The sequence below is a fragment of the Hemiscyllium ocellatum genome, chromosome 18 (genome assembly GCF_020745735.1).
Source record: "Hemiscyllium ocellatum isolate sHemOce1 chromosome 18, sHemOce1.pat.X.cur, whole genome shotgun sequence".
NCBI lineage: Eukaryota > Metazoa > Chordata > Chondrichthyes > Orectolobiformes > Hemiscylliidae > Hemiscyllium > Hemiscyllium ocellatum.
This window is the reverse complement of record NC_083418.1, coordinates 48,534,957-48,552,924: the sequence shown is the minus strand read 5'-3', so window position 1 is coordinate 48,552,924 and position 17,968 is coordinate 48,534,957. Positions and strand designations below refer to the sequence as shown.

Below are 17,968 nucleotides of genomic sequence, written 5' to 3'. Positions count from 1 at the left end.
CACTAGGGTATTTGAACCAGTGTCCCAAGAAAGATAAGCTTGGGGCTCTGGATTACACATCTAGTGGCATTATGACTGTGCCAGCACCTCCTGAATGAAGTTTTTATCATGAAATAAAGAGGAGTATTTCTCACATGTCACAATCAGTACAGCAGTATGCCTTTAAGAGACATGCTCAGATCATGTGAGTGAAGGGTATGTGGGTCTCATACTCCATCTTGCCTCTGATTGCTTGAAGCATGCCTCACTACTGGAAGCATGCTCTTCTGTTGTAACATAACATAATAGGTTGTCATAAGCCCAGATCTGTCTGTGCCCAAGGAATTTAAACTTTGTACATAATGGTTATAGTTAATGTCTGTTGGAATCTTCAATCAAATATTCACACCCACTTCGTTAAGGCATGGGAGATAATTTAAACATGATCGAGTCAGATAATACACATCATTGGAGGTTAATTCATGCCTAATCCTAGTAATTAAGCCTAACCAACTGCAATGCAATGCAGTTCTTGATATCTAAGAACAGTGTATCTTCTGGAGGTAGTACAGAATGGTGTATGCTCAATAGTCTACCACTAATCACACGGCAGGCTGATGACAAAGGAAGATTAGTGGCAGTGAACTGTTTCAAGCAACACTTATCCAATACCACACACTGGGAGAGGAAACGAACACTTAAAAAGTAAAAGCAGAGGTCAAATCACAAAAATACTACACCAACTTGAACATTAAAATTTTTAGTGATAAGTTGTTGGTGTTTTGACATGCACAGGAGGAATGAAGGAAGGGAAAATAAATTTTTTAAAATGCTAATTTGACCACTTTTATTATGCTTTCTAAAAAGTGCTATAGTCACCAATATGGGATAGGGGATATGTGGTTTTTAGGAGTGCTTTCTTATCTATCACCTCTGAATAATTTACTTAATTGGTTGTGACAGCCCATCAAATTCAAAACTACTCGGAACATTTGGCCGGGCCAGTATGAAATAAATGAACAGGACTGAGCTCCTCTTGAGATATTAAAAACCATTCAAGTGTTGCAGTTTGCAATGTCACTTACCATTTGTCTCATTGAAAGCAAGCCAACTGATTTCAATCAGTGAGTGTAGGTTTCCACTTCCTGACTGACCCATAAGAACCTTTAACCAAAAAGATCCTCTGATGAATGCAACTGTGTGTAATATTATTACAAGTGCGAGGTTTTATGTGGTTATGTTTCGGGATTGTCTTTAATTCAGGCTCTGATAGAAGAGTGAAGCGGACCATGCAACCTGCTCTGAATTCTGGTGGCTTGCATATCATTTCTGAAGAATTATTATTTTCAACTGTTAACTCTTGTTTCACTCGATATAAAAGCTGCCAGATCTGCTGACTATCTTCCAGCACTTTACAGATGTTGGAAATGTGAAGTAAAAACAACATTTTGCTTTTATTTATGTCTTTAATATAGTTAAGAACTTGGAGATTGTTTGGAAGAATAGAAGGTTAAGAATCAAACTAAGTTTTTCAATCCAGGGTTCAGTGCCTTTTGAGGAATGCAGTTACTGTTGAAGTTCCATAGACCCACCGGTACAACGATATGTTCTTATGATTGATCATTTAGTGACCAAACTAATGGCCGAGCAATTCTTTGCTTTTTGATGAATTCGGCTGCACATCATGGAAAGTAAGCATCGTTGCTTTGGGGTTAGTGTTTCTCAAAGACTGCTTTCCTTTGTGATGAGGTTATGGTAAACTATAATACATTGCCCTGCAATAGCTGAACAAGGTCCACCTGCATCCACCTATCACTTTCTGACCTACCTACCCCCTCCAGTCCACCCCCACGTGTCTGTTTACCTCTAAGCCCCCTTTCCCCCTCCACATTGCTGATGAAGACCTTTATACCTGAAGTGTCGACTCTTCTGCTCCTCGGATGTGTATGACCTACTGTGCATTCTAGCTCCATACTTTTCAACTCTGACTCACCATTATCTGCAGTCCTCGCTTTCTCCAAGATCCACAGTCTTTCCAAGCAGCTGGATTTATCATCCTCTCTGGCTTGGGACTGAATGGTTTAGCCTGCCTCAGACAAGCAGCATTCATTTAATTCCAGGTTGATACAAATTTCCTGATGCAATCCTGGTTAGACCAATAGTGGTTCTTGGCTGATGAGACACATCCATCACAGTCCTGCACCCACCTTGCAATCAGAATTCATGGGGACACTTGGAACTTTTTAATGCTTGACTATTAAACCACTGCTAAAGTCTGTGAGCCTCAGAATTACTTGGTTTGTGTATTATTATGTCCTCTCTGTCAGGCAATTGATTTAGTGATTAATAGACAGTTGTCTATCTGCAGAAATGGGTCATGCGCCTCACTGATAAAGGAGTGAAATAAAGAATGTTTGTATAACTCACATGTTTCCTGATGGTGTACTGACTTGATGAGATGATTGTATCGAATGATGTTTTGCAAGAAATTATCATTGACAAGTCTTTGGAAGTGATTATTTGTTTTAACTTTATAACAAGGAGAACAACTTGTGCTAAAAACCTTTATTTAAAAAAAAATGAAAATGCTGCATCAATATTGTCACTTCTCCATTGCAGAATGCTTGAGGCAATGTCATTTTCTGGATCTTGGAATTTTTCACATTATAGAATGTGATTAGGCATTCCAACTGCAAATCCTTTTGAAATGGAAGTAACTGTACATGAAGCACCAAACTGAAATGAAATACTTCAAAGTAGCTGTATAATGTACTTTACTTAGCTAATACCCTATAGTCCATGTTTTTTCTTCTCAAAAGTACCGTACTAAAAAAATGATAATGGTTGGGTCTGCTTGAAAATTGCAAATCAATTGTTTCTCAAAAAGAGATTTACAGATCTTGTGCTCTTTGGTCCTCAGAATCTGTCAAGAGAGGGAAATGTCTGTGTTTTATAGAATTCTCAGGATTCTCAGAGCTTGTTACTCATATGTGTTCCTTTTAGGTGAAATGTTGGGTCACTAGTTCCTCCTTTAGTATTTTAAAATGTGAACGCTAAGAGTGGAAATTTGTTAGCCCCTGCTGATATGGGGACAGGATAGTTGGGAAGCTCACAAGATGGCCACGGAGGAACTTCTCAAAGTCAAGTTGTTTTTAAAAAATCCCTTTTTCGAACCAAGTGTTGAATGGTGAGTTTAAATTCTTATTAGGGTGTGGTGAGATGTCTTGCATTGCTGTCTTAGCATCCATTAATATCATGTCTTTAATGAGTAGTTTTCCATTTTTCCATCCAATGGACAATGATCATCCAACTAAGTGCCTTCCTGCTTTCTTTCCATAACCATTTGTCTGTTCTTGGCCCTAAGAATTATATTTCACTCCTCCTGGAAATATTTGATTGTTTTGACCTCAACCACTTCCTGGCAGAGAATTCCACATCCCCAGTACTCTCCAAGTGATGACATTTCTCCTTGTCTCAGTCCAAAATGCAGTATTCCTTATTCTGAGATTGTGATCCCTGGTTCTGGACTCCCCGGTCATTGGAAAATACTTCCTGCATTTACCCTGTCTAGTCCTGTTATAGGTTTCTTTTGAGATTCTCTTCTAAAAGTAGAAACCGGATGGCAACAATTCCTATCATGAAAATTAGAGTGGTTACCTGGAACTTGCTTTTCCAGGTCTTCATCTTGGACACGAGGCATTAAATCTTAGAGAATGCTCCAAAGGCAGTGTCTGCACATAAACCCTGTCCATGGTCCTTGGCATCTGACATGTGCCAAGCTCATTAGACTCTCATGCCATATGTCTTATCCATTTGCTGTATGGATCTGAACTTCCATGCACCCGCACCTTTTCATTGCAATGCAAATGCCGGAGTGTTTTGCACACACTGATTGGACCAGGATGCACACCAGGGAATTTCATTTACTCTCTCAACACTTGCTCGCTGTGTGTCCGCTTTGAAACTCTCAGCACCTCTGCATTTCTTTTCCTTTCAGTAGTTTGCCTCCTCAGACACATCTTAAAAGGTCACAGTACTTGTGTCTTTCTGTACTGCTAAATGCAGATGAAGGATAGGCAGCTTCTCATGGTTAGAGACAAAAACAAAACGTGCAGATGCTGGAATCCAAGAAGGGTTACACCTGAAGAGTTAACTACTTCACCTCCTGATACTACCTGGCTTGCTGTGTTCTTCCAGCCTCCAGCTTCTCATAGTTGTCAGCAGTGAACAAGAGAGGAAACTGTCTCCGCAGGTGCGTAGGTTGACTGACTGACTTTACTCTTCCATGTCAGTGTCTCTGCTGTATCATGCAGCAGCCACATCCTACACAGCAAACAAATGGCAAGTGCTTCAGCCAAGTGGCAGCGCTTCAAAGTCAAAGTAGAGTAGACCTCAGTCCAGTCTAAGGCATTCTGCCACTAGTCAAGGGGTCCTTTCACAGTAGATCAAGGTTGGTACAGGGACTTAGTCAAGGTCCATCAACTGCTTAAAGGCATTCACAATCAGTGGTCTTTTTCACGGCATTCTTGGGAATGCGTCACAGTGAGTCCTGTAGGTTCAGTGCATGTCGTCAGGGATTCACAAGTTGGGGAGCTGCGCACTGCTTAGACAGGGGTTTGGTCAGTCATCAGAAAGTCCCATTAAAGCTGTTTCGAGATCAACATCGGTGGTACTGTGGATAAGTGGGAATTTAAAAGTATAGGACAGTTCTCATGCTTTGTCAGGGAAGTTGTTGTACACGATGCTGGGGTTTGGAAATAGCAACCTCAGATGCAGGGAAGGCGTAGATGGTGAGGTGGAAAACTTTAATGTACATAATTGACTGGGGGCTGGGAATGGTGGAGATAGTTAATAGATGGATGTGGAGTACTTTGAGGGGGTTTATCGATGGTCATCAATATTATGATCTCTAAAGGTAGGGAAATGGAACACATGAGTGGGCATGACTAATCTGTGGAGCCAGAGCTCAGGGGCTGATGATGAGAGCTGAAGAAGTGGTGTGGGGAACATGGGAACAATCAATTGTGGTAGGTTGGCCAGGAAATGCAAGAATAAAGTGGAAATAGAGATTATGGAGGGCCCCATGCTTAGCAGATTGGCAGTGGGTCGCAGAACCAATCTTTATCTGCATTACTTGCCACTTTCAATTGTTGTACTCAGAGCTTTGAGAGGGCCACATCACAAAGCATGCTGGATAGAGAATGCCACATAATCCTTGCCTGCTGTGCTCATCTACAAGTTTGGAGTTGGCAATGATGAGATGTAATGGCTGAAGAGTTGGAGGAATGGGTGGAGTCTTCTGAGGAAGTCAACTTTGAGCAGGAGGAAACCACCTCTTGGATCATTGGACAATACAACACTTAATTGACACCCAATTCCAATAGTTGTGAGCTGGTACAGTGATTGTTCATTGTGTAAATTTGTTGGTGCTTGAAAGGCAAACCATTTGTTCCTGCTTTGAAATGAATGTGGCTTCAGTTTGTTGTTTCTTTGTCTGTTTTTGTGTAACTGAATTAAAAATATTGGTTTGAAGGCTTCCATGGATATTATTATTGCAGCCACAACATATTGAACTACATTATGCATTGGGAGATGAAAACGCTGACTTAGCAAAATTGCATCTTACAGCGCTGTCTAAGGGTGGGTAAGTGTGTGATTTGGTGCTTAAACGGTGATAAATGTGTAATTCTAAGTGGAGTGAAGTGCCAGTTATGCCATCATGTGCCCTAAGTGGTGTTGGTTTGTGATTGCTGTCCTACTATTTGCATGGTGAAGGACACTCCAAACTCTCAACAATTGACTGGGCACACAGCTGAGTTTCGAACATAGCACTGATGGCCAGGATCCCGGGATACCATAATGGTGGTGATTTCTTCTGCCAGAGGCAAGTAGGAGAAAATGATAACCAGGGACAATAAGGGTGTCACGCAGTGTGAGGTGATTTTGGGACAACACCGTAAGAGAAAATGAAAATGATGGGCCTTGCAGTGAGACATCCTTTAAGCAGTCCATCAAAGAAAACACTTAGTTGATTTCCGGTAAGAGTCAGCACTTGGGGAAAGAGGAGAGAACAAGGATAAATTATGGGTCAGGCATGCTAGTTGTTGTAATTTTTTTGACCAGTTATTGAGGTCAGCTGAATTATAAAGCATGCTAATAGAAATAATTATTGGCCTTGAATGATGACAGTATTGATGTGGTACTTCCTAGTACCTCATGAAGATAAATTTGGGGAAAAAAATATCTACTTTCAGAGACATTTAGAAGAGGTTCCAGTGTTGGATGCAGGCCCCTCATTTCAGTATTGAAAGGCAGTTAAGAACTAGGAGCAGGAGTAAGCTGCTCAGCCCTTCGAGCCTGCTCCGCCACTCATAAGATCATGGCTAATGTTTTCGTGGACTCGCTCCACTTATCTGTGGAGTTCCTTTATTTTTCAGAAAAAGGATCGACCTTAGCTTTAAAAGTGATGACTGAAGTCACGTCAACTACTACCCTGGGCAAGTACTTCAATAGATTAACAACCCCCTGGGTGAAGAAGTTCTCTCTCAGTTCAGTTCTAAACCTGTTTCCTCTAATCTTGAGGCCATGTCCTTTTGTTCTCGTTTCATTCACCAGTGGAAACATCTTATCTATTTATATTTTATCAATTCCCTTCATAATTTTACATGTTTCTATAAGATCCCCCTCCTTCTGAATTCCAGTGAATATAATCCCAATCTACTCAGCCTCTCTTCATAAGCCAACCCCCTCAACTCCGGAATCAACCTAGTAAACCTCCTCTGCATCCAACTCCAGTGTAAGTAAGGAGGTCAAATCTGCACACAGTTCTCCAGGTGTGGCCTCACCAGCACCTTGTACAGCTATAACCATAGCGCTCTTCTTTTAAACTCAACCCTTTAGTAATGAAGGGCAAAATTCCATTTGCCTTCCTAATTACTTGTACCTGCAGACAACAGACCAAGGTAGATGCCACAGCTACTGAAAAGTAGACTTTGCTGAACTATGTAGTCGTCCAGATGTGTGTTCATACTGGGTGATGTCCTCCCCACTATGAAAATTGTCATTATTGTAAAGATACTGAACTTAAGCATTTTCAGGTTCTGAGATTTATCGACTTGGCAAACAGTCAAGAGGTCAGTTTGTAATTTTAGTGTGAAAATGTTATATGGGCAAAACGCAAAATATATCCATATTTATTAACATTTATTAAAATTTTTACAACTACCACACTCAGTGTGGAAGATTTTGAGGTTGCCGCTGGACCTGTTTGTATCCTGTTGATCGCAGAAGTCAGGAAATATTTGTCTGATGTCACCCTCTAAGTTTTGCAGACATTGATGTTTTGCTGCTGATATAGTGTTTGTGAGAGTATTCTGGCTGCTTTATGGATTATTGGGTTACATTGACAGGAGGTGTAATGTGCAGTCAATGGTATAATACAGATTAACTTTATATAAACAGACGACATAATGGAGCATGAGCATGGATGCCATCAGTGATTAGGAAGTGTAACAATGTTTTCTGATTTCATTTTTCTGCCCTCTTGAAATTCGTGACTTGCATTTGGCTAAATTGAACTTGTAGTGTCAAAACTAGATAATTGTACAGTCAGACCCTGCTATAGCCCACTATTTGCAACAACAGTTCCTGAAAGCTGATCAGGAGCAGAAAAGGAAAGGACGTTTCTCTTTGTTTTTGGGTCAGCAGTAACCAATTATTAGTATCTTTTGTTGAGATCAGTTAACTTGGCACAAATCGCAAATTGACTATAGGATCTTAATTTTCCTTTCTTCGTTGATTATCACATTAGGTTGTAAGGTTACCCATAAATCAAAGGTGAAATTATTCAAGCTATCCACTAATATTTGCAGTAACATCCTTTTGTGGTGACTTGAATTTTTTGTATCTGTAAAAACTTAGGACAGATGGTAGATTTTAAAAAAAGAGGAATTGTAATTCTGCCAAAATTAGGAGTATATGTGTTGGAACTGAAGCAGCCTTTCAACCCTACCATCTCCCTCCATGCTTAGGAGTGTCTCCTATGGTATGTATGCAGTTAAATTAATGTCATGCGCATTTTATTTTTCAATGCATTGTACAGATTGATCATTTTCAAATGTGTTCCACTGTGCATTGCAGCAAGAGATATGAACAGGGATCAAACCTACTGAAAATATGATTCTCTGAAAGATATTCCTATCTCTTGTCATCCACCACTGTCATCCCCATCCCACCATATTTTATATTTCACAGATATTGATTTCCAGCAATTCAGAATGTTGAGTGTGTCAACTTATATTTGGCGGTTATGCAAGTTCCCAATCTGGACATTGTGAGATTCTTGATTATGTTATCTAAATTACACAGCAAAAATAAACTGTTTGTGCTTTATAAATGTGTTGTTGTTGTTGTTCAGTGTGTTAGCAAAATAATACAATACTTTCCAAGGAGTAATTTAATTCCACTTGTGATGTCAATGTGCATTGGGGACAGCTGTATGTTTTATGGCAATTGGATTGTCTAGTTTCCAGGGATAATTTTTTGAGAGAGATCTGGCTGCCAGTAACTGATCATTGGTCCCAAGTTATCTGCGAGAGAACTTCTGGTGGTCTTTCTCCTTCTGTTTAAATTACAGGGGTGAACAGATTGTGGTGTGGTCCTGGTCTCCAGTAGAATTATTGCTAGTTGTGCAGATTTAATGGCGCAGTTGATTATTATTCTAACCTTTGGGCAAGCAATATTTTGCTAATTAAAGATCCCATCAGAAAGTAGCAGCATTGCATGTATAACTTGGAATAGAGAACAGTGACATTGGGAAATGAACAATTTTCTGGTTTTGTCTTTGCTTGCTTAGTCATCAGCAGCGTAAGTAAGGAGGCAACTATTTTGAGCAATAGTTGAAGGAATAATCAGCTGGTATCAGGATAAGAGCAGATGGAGGTTTTGGAGATTTTATTCTGATTGTTGCTTGTATGTTTTGCACCAGTTCTGAATTTTCTTGTATTTAATCATGGCTTAAGGGTCATTGAGTAGGCCCAGTATTTATTGCCACCTCTAATTCATCTTATGATGATGTTGAGCTGTTGTCTTGAACTACTGCGGTTCTTGGGATGTCAAGGCACCCACAGTGCTGTTGAGTAAGGAGTTCTAGGATTTTGACCAAGCAATAGTGAAGAAATTGTGACATAATTCAAATCAGAATGATGTGTTTTTTGAAGGCAAATTTGTAGATGGTATTACAATTTATCTGCTTTCCTTGTTCTTGTGGTAGACATTGTGGGCTTGGAAGGGGCTGTCTTGGGATCTATGGTGAATTGTTGCAGTGCCTCTTGAAGATGGTATGCACTGCTGCCATTGTGTATTGGTGGTGGATGGAGTGAACGTTGAAGTTATAAGGTAGGTTGCCTGCATCATGACCTGTTTTATCCTGAATGGTGTTGAGTTTCTTGACTTCTGTTGGAATTACATTTGTTCATGCGAGTAGGGAGATTTCCAACACATTCCGATTTGTGCTTTGTACAAGGTAGACAAGCTCTGGGGGTGGGGGTGGAGTGGAGAGTTGGGTGTGAGTTATTCTCAACTCAGTAACTGTAGTATTTATATGGCTGGTTGAGTTCAGTTTCTGGTCAAAGGTTACAGCCAAGCGGTTGTTGTTTGGTGATTCAGTGATAATGGCATTTTGAAGGGTGATGGTTATGTTTTTTTGAGATGGTTAGTGCCTGACACCTTTGTTGTGCGGATTTTACTTGCCACTTATCAGCCCAAACTTGAATGTTGGTTGGTCCTTGCTGCATTTGGACATGGACTGCTTCAATGTTGTGAATGGAACTGAACACTGACCATCTTTAGGTGCTTAATGCTTCAGGTTCTGCAGTCATGACGCCTGCTTTTAGGGATGTTGTTTTTTTTTCCCCTATTCCTGATGCTAAATGCACAGTCTTTTAAGCTGTTGACGTACAGGGATTTGGCAAGCAAGCAAACTGCCCAATTTATTTTTGGTGCAATAATTATTGGAGTGAATGTTTCAAGCTGTTGGTACAAGTTTGAGGATCTACAATGAAAACCCCACGTTGGTCTCTTTGAGGGTGCCACTGGGTATGTCCTATTCAGTTTGCCTGTTTCTGATGAAAGCAGGAAAACCTTTGTTGAAACAATAAATAGAGTAACTTCAGATAAAATGTTATCAGGTAATCCATTACTGACATTCCAAATTGACTTCAAGGCAATTGTGCCCTCTTGCTCATGCAAAGCAAAAACGTTATACCATCAAAGAAAGAGAACAAAAGGTCTTCTATTTTAGACATTCATGAATCATATATTCTAGTTTTCCCATATAAAGAGCTCTGCACTAATCATTAACATGCAACAGTTGAAAGACCTCTATTAACTTAGTCTTTCAGAAGAATAATAGCGAGTGAATCACAGGAATTTGTCAAATTTGCTTCAATAATTGCACTGCAATTGACTCTAGAATTTGCCGATTTAGGTTATGTTTTCTTATAGAATGCTAGAGCAGTGCTAAGAGGCAGATGAAACTTTAATATAGCTATATCTTATTAGTGAAACATTTCTGATTATGTTACAAACATAAACTGTCTGTCAGTATTTTCATGGGGCATCTGAGTAAAAGGGCAAGGTTGAATTTCATGGTTGTCGGTAATGAGTGTTACTACGGTACTAATATTTTAAAATGTTTTTCCACATTTAGTAAGTACTAACTCTTTGGAAAATAGTTTTTCTTTTCTTCAAACTTTAATGGAAATTGTAATACATGAAATGTAATTAAGTTGCATATGTTCTGTTCTTCAGCTTTATAGTTGGCGGAAATGCAACAAGTATATTGTTCTTTGAAACCCTCCATGCCTTGATACCCAAGTATTGGCCTCCACTGAAGCATACATACCTGTGGTTGAGTATCCTCTGTCATCATTTTCCATTTTCTACCATTCTTCCTTACTGTGCTGCCTTCTGCTTGATTGATTCCTGTCATTGTTCACTGTTTGCAGACAAACAAATTGAGTGATACAAAAATGAAATGTTTAGAGTCGGCGTCTCAGCTTGGAGGAAGAGTCACACCTGACTCAAAATGTTAACGCTGTCTCTGTTTCTTTCTTTCCTTCTTTCCTTATCTATCTGTCCGTCTATTCTGTCTATCTCCGCCCCCACCATCCCTGTCTCTCCTCAGTTGCTGCCAAACCTACTGCTACCATTTTCTAATTGCTCTCACATTTTCAGCATCCAAATCTATTTTGATTTTTACCAAAGAGAAAGTGTGTTGTTTGTTCTAAAATCAATTGCTCCACTCACCCAACTAAGGGAATTTATCCCGACTCTTGAGAGGACATCATCCCACTGGCAGACACTACAGGGAAAGCTGACAACTCTTATGAATGTGAGGAGACTGACAAGAGGAACTACATGGATTAATGTACAGTTTTGCTAATGCTTGAGTATAATTTTGTGCATAGTGGGTAACTTGGGTAGCTCAGTGTAAATGATATTGCATGCCAGATTTTTGGTATGAAAAATAATGTTTGCAATCAGAATGTAACCTTGTACTAATGTACATCCTGTCTTCTTGTATTCATGTGACCTTTACCAAGAGGCATACATTAAAAGCATCCAACTTATCATGCATTCACTCAGGACAGTGCAATCAGCCCGGTGTTGTGTAAGCTTGTAGTGGGTGCATATTGGGTTGCTAAGGGAAGCTGAAACTCTAAGCATAATCTTTCTTGGATAATACAGCTGTGTCAAGAGGTTTGGAAAATTGCAGTTGTTAAGTCACTGTTCAAAAATTGAGAGATGGCTCAATCATTTTAATGTCAGGGGAAAGCTATTGGAAATCATTGTCGAGGACAAAGGCAGTTCTCAAATGGAAGTAGTATGAATTGACAACTAACAACCAGCATGTGTTTGTTATATATGAAGTGAATTGTATATGTCAAACCTGATAAATTTCTTTGAAGTAATCGTGTGTTTCAAAAGGTAGTGTACATACATTCAATTTAGACTTCGAAAAGGCATTTAATAAAGCACCTTATAACCGATTTCTTCAGGAAATAGATGTATTAATGGAATGGTTGCATGTAAATGACTGAGACTTGCCTGCAGGGAGTGCATTTTTGAAGTTTGTGGATGATGCAAAACCTGTAAACAGATAGTGATAGTAGACTTCAAGAATATTGAACAGACTGGTAAAATGGGCCAACACATCTCGAGCTATTTCAGGTAGATGACTGTAAATAACATTCTTGATGAATCAGCATGGACATATAGTACAATCTACATTGTCCTGCCATGAGAGAGCTGCAATAACAGACTAACCAAGGGATATCTATTCTCAAACCTTAAGCATGGCAAGGCCAGTTGTTAGGGTGGTTAAGAAAGCACATTGGATGCTAGAAAATGGAGCTTTGAATTTAAAAAAAAATGTGCATTTCATGACTTTTGTTTTTGAAGTGCAGCCAATGTTATAATGCAGGAAATGCAGAAGCTAATTTGCCAAAACCTGTGATAATGATCAGATAATCAGAATAAAGGGTGAAAATTTACCAGAACACCATGGACACTACTCCTGTTCTTCAAAATATTACCATGGGATCTTTAAGTCAATAGGACCTCAGTATTTTCCAACATGCAAAAACACTGAGGTCTTATGAGACCTGTGGGGGTGAAAGAAGTCACTGTTTAGGCCACATTAGTAAGACTGCATTCTATCCTGGCCACATTCATTCCACATCCATCCTGAAGAAGGGTTTATGCCCGAAACGTTGATTCTCCTGTTCCTTTGATGCTGCCTGACCTACTGCGCTTTTCCAGCAACACCTTTTTAAGCCCATATTCATTCAAGTCTTTCCAATGACTATCATTTTTCCAGAAGTTAATTTGAAGAAGAAACATCGTGCAGAAACCCTGATAACACATATTCTCGAGCTTTTCATGATGTTCATATTCTTGTACATATTCAATAGCCATCTGGAAAATGTGTTTGGATCAGATCCTCTAGGGGTTTTAATCACTGAGCTATGCTTTGTAGATTAAATGATGTCAAGTAACTGTGCTTGAGATGTATTCATTTTTAAAAGCCACATGTTCTAACTAGTGTAATCAAATCAGCCATGTGGTTTTACAGAATATCGCCTATCTGAAGGAACCACCCAATCCTGAGTCTTTTACATTATATTTTCAAGGCCAAATGAAATCAAAATTCTAAGTAAAAGATTGATCTATTATACAATTACTTTTAATTTAATTCAAGTATGTTTATTTTTAAATCAGATTTCAAAACCAAGTGGCAAAATCCATAGCTTTGGGAAGAGAGAGCAGTCGAGCAAGAGGAACCCAAATGCTCCAGTTGTGGTGAGAGGATGGCTTTACAAGCAGGTACAGCACTGTGCACTCTTAACTTGATGATTATTGGTCATTCTTCAACAACAAGTACAAGGTGACAGACTTGATTCATGATCAAGTGGAAGGAAAAGTTACATCTGATGAAATTTCATCTCACTTTGACTCAGAAGAACATATTTGATTAACTGTGCAGGATATCACAGGCATGTTTGTAGTAGTGCACTATTAAAATTAAAATTTAGGATAATGTGCTTCAATGGAAAGGAAGTAAAGAGCTGGTTTTGTCTTCAACAATATGACTTTATTTAAACAGTCTGGTTTTGAGGAAGACTGAGGTGAGGGAGGAGTGCCGCAAATTGAAAATACTTCATTTGGAATATGTAGTTTTACCTCCATCTTGTGATGAAATCCAGCATGTTGGGTTGGAGGGACTAAATCATTAAGTGTATTCATGGCTGAGATGGACAGATTTTTAAGCAGTATGGAAATCAAGGGAAATCAATGGTAGGAAAGTGGAGTTGAGGAATATCAGATTAACCATGACCTCATTGAAGGACGGGCAGGACTAATGGACTAAATCACTACTACTATTCCTGCATCTTGTGATCTGGTTATCACATGAAACGTTCCAGCTATTTGTCAGTCACACAGCATGTGATTTGAAACTTTAAGAGCCATTTGGAGACTTAGGAAGGCCAAATCCCTCAGTAGAAGGATACCATATGGAGTTCTGGGTATTGGCTTTGAGAGGTAAAAGACATTTGAAGGAATTGGAAGATGATCGTGAGTTTCAAAATGAAGTGCTTAGTGAGTTAGTGAGGCCAAATCTCTCATGAAATGTTGCTGAGAATTGTGCGTAACTATTGGATAGGCAAAAGAAAAATTTGTTTTGTACAGCACTCTTCACAACCTCTGGATATCTCAACGAATGCAGTAGCTTTCAAAGTTGTTACTGTTGTAATGTAGGCAAAAACAATATCAACTCACTTCTTGACATAGCAATATCCACAAACTTCAATTAAAAAATCAACCTAAATATAAGAAATGGAAGAAATAGGAGCAGGAGTAGGCCATTTGGCTTTTGGATCCCTTCTGCCATTCAGTATGATCATGGCTGAACTTAGCCTGTTGCCTCCATTTCCCGATACATTTTGATTCCTTTCGTCCTAAAAACTATATCTATCTCCTTGAAAATATTTGATGTTTTGCCCTCAACCACTTTCTATGGCACAGAATTGCACAGGCTCACTGCTGTGATGAAGAAATTTCTCCTCATCTCAGTCCAAAATGGCCCACTGCATAACCTTGGACTCTGACTACTGATTCTGGACTCCCTGACAACTGGGAATATCCTTCCTGCATATACTCTTTCTGGTCCATTTAGAACTTTCTAGGCTTTCATGAGATCGCTGTGCTTTCTTTTAGACTGTGGTGAATATAGTCCTTACCGATTCAATCTCTCTTCATATGTCTGTCCTGCCATCCTTGGTATCAGCCATGGTAAAACATTGTTGGACTCTGTCGATAGCCAGAAATTCCTTATTCACATAAACAGCTGGAACTGCATACAGTATTCCAGGCCTGGAATAATTGCAGCAAAACATCCCTCTCCTGTTCTGAAATCATCTTGCTATGAAGACCAACATACCGTTTGCTACCTTGACCACTTGTATTCTTTGAGCAACTGATGGACAAAGGGTATCCAGGTCTCGTTGCATCATCCCTTTCCCAATTAATCACCATTCCGATAAGAATCCACCTTCCTGTTTTTGCTACCAATATGGATAGTCTCATTTAGCCTCATTGTACTTAATCTTCCATGCATTTACCCAGCAACTCGGCTTGTCTAAAGTAAAAGGAAATCTTCTCTGAAGTGTATTGTTTATGTGCTCAAGTTGACCAGATATGATGAAAACTTACTTGATCTTTGAAAATTTCCAAGAGATATTGGAATATCAAAATGGGCGAATGCAAACTTTTTTTAATAAGTATAGGAGCAGGCCATTTAGTTTATGTACCAGCTGTTTGGAAGGTAGACAAGCAGGAGGCTGGAAGAACACAGGAGTTAGGGTTATACCCAAACCGTTGACTTCTCAGCCACCTGAAACTGCCGGGCTAGCTGTTTTCTTCCAGCCTTCTGCTTGTCTACCTTAGATTCCACCATCTGCAGTTTTTTTTAATCTCTAGCTGTTTGGAACAGGTGTTCCAAGCTTGTCCCAGTCGTAGTTTTGAAAACTACTCCTGTTCCAAATGTGTGCATATGTATTTTATGTATTATTCTATTGAATTTGCTTATACATTCCCACCATATTATAATTTGCAGATCATACCTTGTAACATAAAGCAGAGTCTTATCATTTTGCACTGATTGTGTTAGCAATTATATTAATATATATTTCCATGATGGAAACAGTTTGTCCTCTGAAAGACAGCACTTCTGAGCAATTTCTCTGTCCTGCATTGAAGTGTCAGCCTAGATTCTGAACTCCAGCCTCTGGCATGGGACTTGAGTATATAACCTTCTCACACTGAGATATTACCACTGAGGCAAGTGTGAGTGATCGTCACACTCATTCCTGCCGATGAGGATGTTCAATATCTTTTTAGCTGGAGAGAAATTTAGATTAGATTACTTAGTGTGGAAACAGGCCCTTCAGGCCAACAGGTTCACACCAACCAGCCGAAGAGCAACCCACCCACACCCATTCCCCTAAGTTTACCCCTTCACCTAACACTACGGGCAATTTAGCATAGCCAATTCACCTAACCTGCACATTTTTGGACTGTGGGAGGAAACCATGCTGCCCATCTTTACAGTCTAATACTTGAGATTGTTGTTTCACATCTAAATACATTTTGGTTAATGCAAAGAGAAGAGAAGCATACAATTATGGTATGAAATAACACAAGCAAACATTTTTAAAGTTTCCAAGTAATCAACAACAAATAAAACTGGGCATGTTAGATACTTTTGATAAATTTACCATTCAACTTTAAATGTGAGCTACAAAAGAACATATCGTAAATCCCATCAAGCTGCCTTACTGAGATTTTGCAAATTGAATGATAGGAACTCAGGCATAAAAATCAACAGAAAAACTTGTTCAAAATTTCATGTCGATTAGTCATAGTTATCAGGAATATTTGTTTGCTGAATACAGCCAAATTGCATGAAAGGCAGTAGTTGGTGTGATAGTGATATTCTTGAGGTGTGGGTATATCTATTGACATAAACTTGAAAGGAGAAAAACTTCTTTCTAGTATAACATCCTTCAGCGTAGGAATATTGCTAAGACTTGAACTCCCCTAAGCCAATTAGAAAAATATCCATGTTCACTTGCCATTAATCCATCAGTGAGATAATGCAATGCAGTGTGTGGCAGGAGCTATTGTTTTAGAGGATTATGTGGTCTCCAGTTTGCCTCAAGATGAGAAACAAATAGTATTATCCTGTGATAACTTAAAATTGTAGAAGTTTTTTTGAAAATTAGTACAATGGAAAGTAATTGGACATTTCAATCCAAGATGAGTATTTGTTCAGTTTATTATTACTATTACTCAAGGCATGGTGGGGGTGGAGTGGAGTTATTTAGCTATTGAACCAATACATTCCACCGTTAACTAATTGAAAGTTAACCAGCAATGGTTAGTTCAGACACTCCATTATTCATGTCAGGAGTAAGTGTGTTAACAGAAACCAAGCAAATAAACACATTTACCTGTGCTAGTTTCAGGTTTCATTTCTCTTTGTCGAATAATTGTTTTTAAAAACCTAATTCCAGACCTGGATTTCACAGATTTTATTCAATGTATTTTAAATCCGTACTGATGTGGGCAAGGTTCCATTGAGCTTGCTGTTTAAATTGAGCATTACCTTTTAAAGATGAATTTGATCACTGAAGTAGGTATGCCAATTGTTAATGATTTCCCATTCACCTCCAATATTTACAGGGCTTTATGTTGCACTGTTTAATTTGTATAGGTTTTTGGACAATTGCAACAAACTATCACTGCAATGAGGTTTTCTCTTTGGGACCTCAGTGAAACTAATTTGAGCAGAATCCAGGTGACTTTTTGTAGACTGCAGGGAGTCATGGTGCAAAACATTCTGAGTTGGTTCCAAATTGAGCTTTACTGCAGGAAATCATGTTTTGGACAAAATTGAAAATGTCATTAAGACTTTTTTGTTAAATTATAGATTCCTTTACAAAGCCAAGAGTAGCTCATGCTCAGTATTGTAATTAGTTTGTTAACAGATCCATTTATGGTGAAGAAGAGCATGTACAGAGAGAGGATTTGATGTTTATGATATTGCATATTGATTAGATTAGATTAGATTACTTAGTGTGGAAACAGGCCCTTCGGCCCAACAAGTCCACACCGACCCACCGAAGTGCAACCCACCCATACCCCTACATATACACCTTACCTAACACTACGGGCAATTTAGCATGGTCAATTCACCTGACCTGCACATCTTTGGACTGTGGGAGGAAACAGGAGCACCCGGAGGAAACCCATGCAGACACGGGGAGAATGTGCAAACTCCACACAGTCAGTCGCCTGAGGCGGGAATTGAACCCAGGTCCCTGGCGCTGTGAGGCAGCAATGCTAACCACTGTGCCACCATGCCGTC

General features: G+C 39.3%; 1 protein-coding gene across 4 annotated transcripts in view; it reads left to right on the top strand.

Annotated features, from left to right (window-relative positions):
• The window catches only part of LOC132824443 (pleckstrin homology domain-containing family A member 7-like), a 459,010-nt gene that overhangs the window by 302,330 nt on the left and 138,712 nt on the right, over nucleotides 1-17,968 (top strand). For all 4 annotated transcript variants that reach the window (XM_060838944.1, XM_060838943.1, XM_060838946.1 and 1 more), the window contains exon 6: nucleotides 13,261-13,365. In XM_060838944.1, the coding sequence (XP_060694927.1) occupies nucleotides 13,261-13,365 (105 nt within the window). The remainder of the gene's footprint in view (nucleotides 1-13,260; nucleotides 13,366-17,968) is intronic.